This window comes from Engraulis encrasicolus, chromosome 19, assembly GCF_034702125.1.
Source record: "Engraulis encrasicolus isolate BLACKSEA-1 chromosome 19, IST_EnEncr_1.0, whole genome shotgun sequence".
NCBI classification, from domain to species: Eukaryota; Metazoa; Chordata; class Actinopteri; order Clupeiformes; family Engraulidae; genus Engraulis; species Engraulis encrasicolus.
The window spans coordinates 14,637,882-14,642,881 of record NC_085875.1 but is presented as its reverse complement, the minus strand read 5'-3'; the positions used below and the strand labels follow the sequence as shown (position 1 = coordinate 14,642,881).

General features: G+C 39.1%; 1 protein-coding gene across 1 annotated transcript in view; it reads left to right on the top strand.

Moving 5' to 3' along the window:
- Window positions 1-5,000, top strand: part of ush2a (Usher syndrome 2A (autosomal recessive, mild)) — a 582,756-nt gene that overhangs the window by 455,779 nt on the left and 121,977 nt on the right. Inside the window, exon 67 of the mRNA XM_063184090.1 lies at window positions 3,354-3,561. Coding sequence (XP_063040160.1) covers window positions 3,354-3,561 — 208 coding nt within the window. The remainder of the gene's footprint in view (window positions 1-3,353; window positions 3,562-5,000) is intronic.

The window sequence follows — 5,000 nt, the reverse complement described above, 5'->3', positions numbered from 1 at the left end:
GCCAGATAGGGCACCAAGCGAACCTTTATGCTTTCGGTAAGCCCCGAGATTTTGATAGCCTATTGATAAGCAATGCACCTGCTGCCTACGAGTGAACTTGTCCAGTGTGCTGAAAGATTACATGAAATTCGTACTGTAGCTATGTGCAACTGACCGCGAGCCAAACGACTACCAATGTCGGCATGACGCGCCCGTTTTGAAATACGGTATAAACGGCAGCGTGACTAGAGTTTGAAAAAGTCATCTGTGGCTTTGTTTTCAAATCGGTCAGATCGTTGCAACACAAAATGAAACTCACCCTAGCATCTCCTTGAGTGGGCGTCAGACTAGAACTATGCCACGAACAGTGCAGTCTCTCTCTCTTTTTTTTTTGCTCCAGCAACGACCACAACAAATGACAACATTATCATTCTTACAGGAGCTTTGGACTGTTGTGCTTAGGCAGGCCTATGATTTCTTACTTGGGCAGGATGAGCATTTATCCATCTCCATAGAGAGCATGTTGATACAAATGTGTCTTCATGATGATTTCACAACCTAATTTGCTATAGGCTGGCCTAGGCCTATTCATTTTCATTTCTCACTGTACATAGACAAGCGAATTATATAACATTGGTGAATTATAGCAGAATTAATGTAATACAACATGAAGTATAATGGTTGCTTATAGCTTGTAGTAAAAGATAACCTATAGTATGACTATGTTTAAGTATTGTTTACATATTTGGGTAGATGACGTGACGTGTAAATTTTGCTGTCGCAGGCTCTTAAAATTAAGTAAATTCATTCTTTCAAAATTGTCAATGCTTGAAATGATTAAACTAATGTCGTTGTTGTGAAAAAGTAATGTGTAATAAATCCAGAACTTAAATAAGTATACTTAATTTTGAGTCAAATGTCACATTTGTCCTATGGTGTGACTGAGGCAAGCCTGGTTCTCCATATTAAAACATTTTTAAATAAATAATCAAAGCTCAGTCATTTGTCTAAACAACCCTGGCATGTTTTTCAAGGTGTCTATTTTAGCAAGTGGCAATGCTTAATTTTTTTCCTGTTTTTCTGAGACTGTATGGACTTATGAAACTTTGTCGCAGAAAATAATGTCCTGTGGTGTGACATCATTTTTTTGGTTAATTCTGTGGATAATTATCTATTGTCGAAGTTCCAGCTGTACATAAATTGTGACTTTAGACCCTTAAGAAGCCAATGGCAAGGGTGGATTTTAGATTTTTCTCTCAGAGTTCTTCAGTCAATCAATTATGTTTTGCTACACAAAGATGTATTAGTTTTGTAGTCCTTTGGTGTGACAGCCATAAAATACATTTTGACAATAGTGTATATTTTTCATATTTTTTTTCTTATGTAGACGTATGAAAATGCATCTTACTAAAGGTGAAATTGTGTTTCAGTTGGCAACGACATGGCTTTAAATTAACTCAAAAGCTCAAAAGTCCTATGGTGTGATGGTAAAAGTCCTATGGTGTGATGGTAAAAGTCCTATGGTGTGACACTTGGAGTATCACACCAAAGGACAAACAGGTCACACCAATGGACTAGATATTTGAGAAATAGCTTTTAAAACAACTGGTAGTACATATTTTTTTTGTTTTGTTGTTTGACTAGATAAATGTTGTGTATTCAAATTACTTATTCCTTTATTGGCCTTTGGAATTTATACTTTGATGCATTGTTGATGAATATTTGCTGTTGATTTTGGATACTGTCAAATGATCTAAAATGTCATTAATGGTGCTTTGAAACCATAACATATAACGGTAACAGTGAAGGAAAGATCAGTGAGAGATATAGAGGAGTATAGATGAATAAAGTATGCTGTGGAGAGCTCAATATGCACCATAAATGTGCTGTCCAGCTTGAGATACCAAACAGGCACTGGCCACTACACACTACAGGTTCAATGGTGTGACAGTCATAGCATACAGTACCCACAAAAGTGTGATGGTCATGCCAAGGTCACCCTTCAGTATGAGTCTTATGAGCTCTGCAGGTTACATTCAATGACCGCATGGCTGTCATTAAGAGTTACGATAGGCTGATAATCGACGATTCAAAGACTTATAAATGTAAAGTGTAGGTCCATATTGACTACAACATTATATTATGATCAAAAGACAAAATAATCATGTTGATATATTTGTTTCTGGCTCAGTTTTGCATTTCTGTCCTTTAGCGTGACATGAATGTCCTACGGTGTGACATGTTTTAAACACTCAAATATTTGTTTGAGCTAAACAATATGTTTGATAAACACTGAATATTGCATTAGGGAAGAACAAATTATCGTCCCTGAAAAGTTAGTATAAATTCGGACAATTTTGAACATTTAAAAGAAAGATATCCCTGTTTTTCCTCGAAGGTTTCTAATAATCTCACATCTGGAAAAAAAATACTTAAATGGTAATTTCTCATTAAATAAAGACTTTAAAAAATTGCAATAAATATGAAGAGTGTAACAATGTTCATAAAACTCCATCAAGCCAATTCTACATTACTTAATATATTTATTTCTTAACATCACACCAAAGGACATATTTTCAGCAAATTGCTTTATCAACGTAAATAAATAATCAATGAATAGACCAAAATTGTGACCACTTGGATTTTTTGAAAGATTAATTGCTGCACTACGTAGACATATACTTTTTTCCCTCATAAACAATGTTTTGTGAAAAAAATGTTTTTTACTGCCTATCCGTCATCTACCCATNTGTAAATATATATGTAATATATGTGTATATATATGTATATATATGTAATATATAATATAATATGCCATAGTCTATAGTATAAATATATACAGTAATTACATATTTATAATATAGGCTACGTAATATAGCCTGTAATATAATACGCCCCCACCCCCCGCGCGCGATTTGTCACTGGTTTTTCGGTCCTGGAAATTCAGAAAAAGGTTTTGGAAAAGTCATGGAAAAGTCATGGAAAAAAATAGGTGAAAAAGTGTATGAACCCTGTAATAGTTGTAAGTCGCTTTGAACAAAAATGAAAGCGTCAGCTAAGTGAAATGTCAGGAGCATGTGTGTTTATGTTGCGTGTGGGCATAATGTGTGTCTAATGTGTGTATAAAGTGTGTATAATATGTGTGTTTGTGTGTGTGTGTGTCTGTATAATGTTTGTATAATGTGTTTGTGTGTGTATAATGTGTGTGTGTGTAGGTGGTTGCGGTGACGGTGCAGGGGGTGTGTATCTAATGTCTGTATAATGTGTGTGTGTGTGTGTCTGTAGGTGGTTTTGGGGACTGGCCAGGAGTGTGTTTCTAATGTCTGTATAATGTGTGTGTGTGTGTGTGTGTGTGTGTGTGTGTGTGTGTGTAGGTGGTTGCGGTGACGGTGCAGGGGGTGCCGGATGCGGTGTCTTCCCCGGTGGTGAGTGCCCTGAGCCCCAGCTCTCTGCTCCTCAGCTGGGCCCCTCCGGCCAGGCCCAACGGCATCCTCCGCCACTACCACATCAACCAGACCGGAGCCGCAGCCGGACGCATACACACACACACCGGGGAGAGGGAGCTGCAATACACTGTTACAGGTACACACACACACACACCGGGGACAGGGAGCTGCAATACACTGTTACAGGTACACACACACACACCGGGGACAGGGAGCTGCAATACACTGTTACAGGTACACATGCACACACATGCACACACACACATACACACACATTATACAAACACAAATACACATGCACACATACACACACACACACACACACACACACACACACACACACACACACACACACACACACACACACACACACACACACACACACACACACACACACACACACACACACATATGTACGCACGCCATACCTGTCAACTTTGAGCTACAAAAAATTCATTTAAGCCAAAAATCAAGAAATTTTCAATTGAACAAATCTCGACAGTCAATGGGACAATGACAGATTGGATGCGTTCTGCTTTTCAACTGACAGTCCGCAGTCCTGTCCAAATCTCCCCACAGCCACATTTTAACCCATTATGTCCTGGAGGGACATATACGCTGTATTCAAGTTCTTGAGATTTGAGCTGTTTTATTAAAAATGTGGGTATATTAGAGCTAAATGAACACTATATTGGTGCAAAATGAAGGTTCTAGATTTTAAATCTAACTTATTTCATGTTTGTATGTGCTTGGGAGGCTGAGATATTTAGGATTTGATAGGCAGAGGGCACCCTTTCCCAAAATGGGGTAGGGACAAAATGGGTGAAAAGGAGCACGTACAGCGTGAAAAACAATGAAATATGAGTTTCTCCATGTTGTTTTGTGGCTCAAGTTGTCTGGGACTGATGACAAAACTTTGTGCTGATGCAGGTTGTGATGAGGTTAATCGCACGATTCGCTGTTCATCAGCTTGTGTTTACCTAACAGCGTTGTTCGCATGAAACTGACGGTTTCCGCGAGGCAAAGAGGGCAGACACGGAGCTTGAGGGTGCACCTCACATTTTCAAAGAACTTGAAATATTGGTGGAATCTGGAGTAAAATCTACAAGCAAGAGGGGGGCGCTGTGACGCAGCGCCCTAAGCCTGCCCACATTTGGGCTTGCATACCCACGGGGACCCCGGTTCGAGTCCGACCGGGGTCATTTCCCAGCCCTCCCCCATCTCTCTCTCCCAATCATTTCCTGTTTGTTCTCCACTGTCCTGTAATAATAAAGGCCGGAAGGCCCAAAAAAATACTTTAAAAAAACTACAAGCAGGTAGCTTGATAAGCAAGACCTTCTCTACTTTCGTACTCATAGTTAGTGGACACATTACCAGAATGGAACCGGACGTACTGTATATGCCAGGGGTTCCCAACCTTTTTCAACTTGGAGCCCACTCGAAATTGTTACAAATGTTCGAGGCCCACTTCTGACCAAATTAAGAATAAAACTCAAATAAATCAACAGCAACACACACCAAAATATGATTATTATTTTTGGAAAATGATTTCAAGGCCCACTTGGAATACCTTCA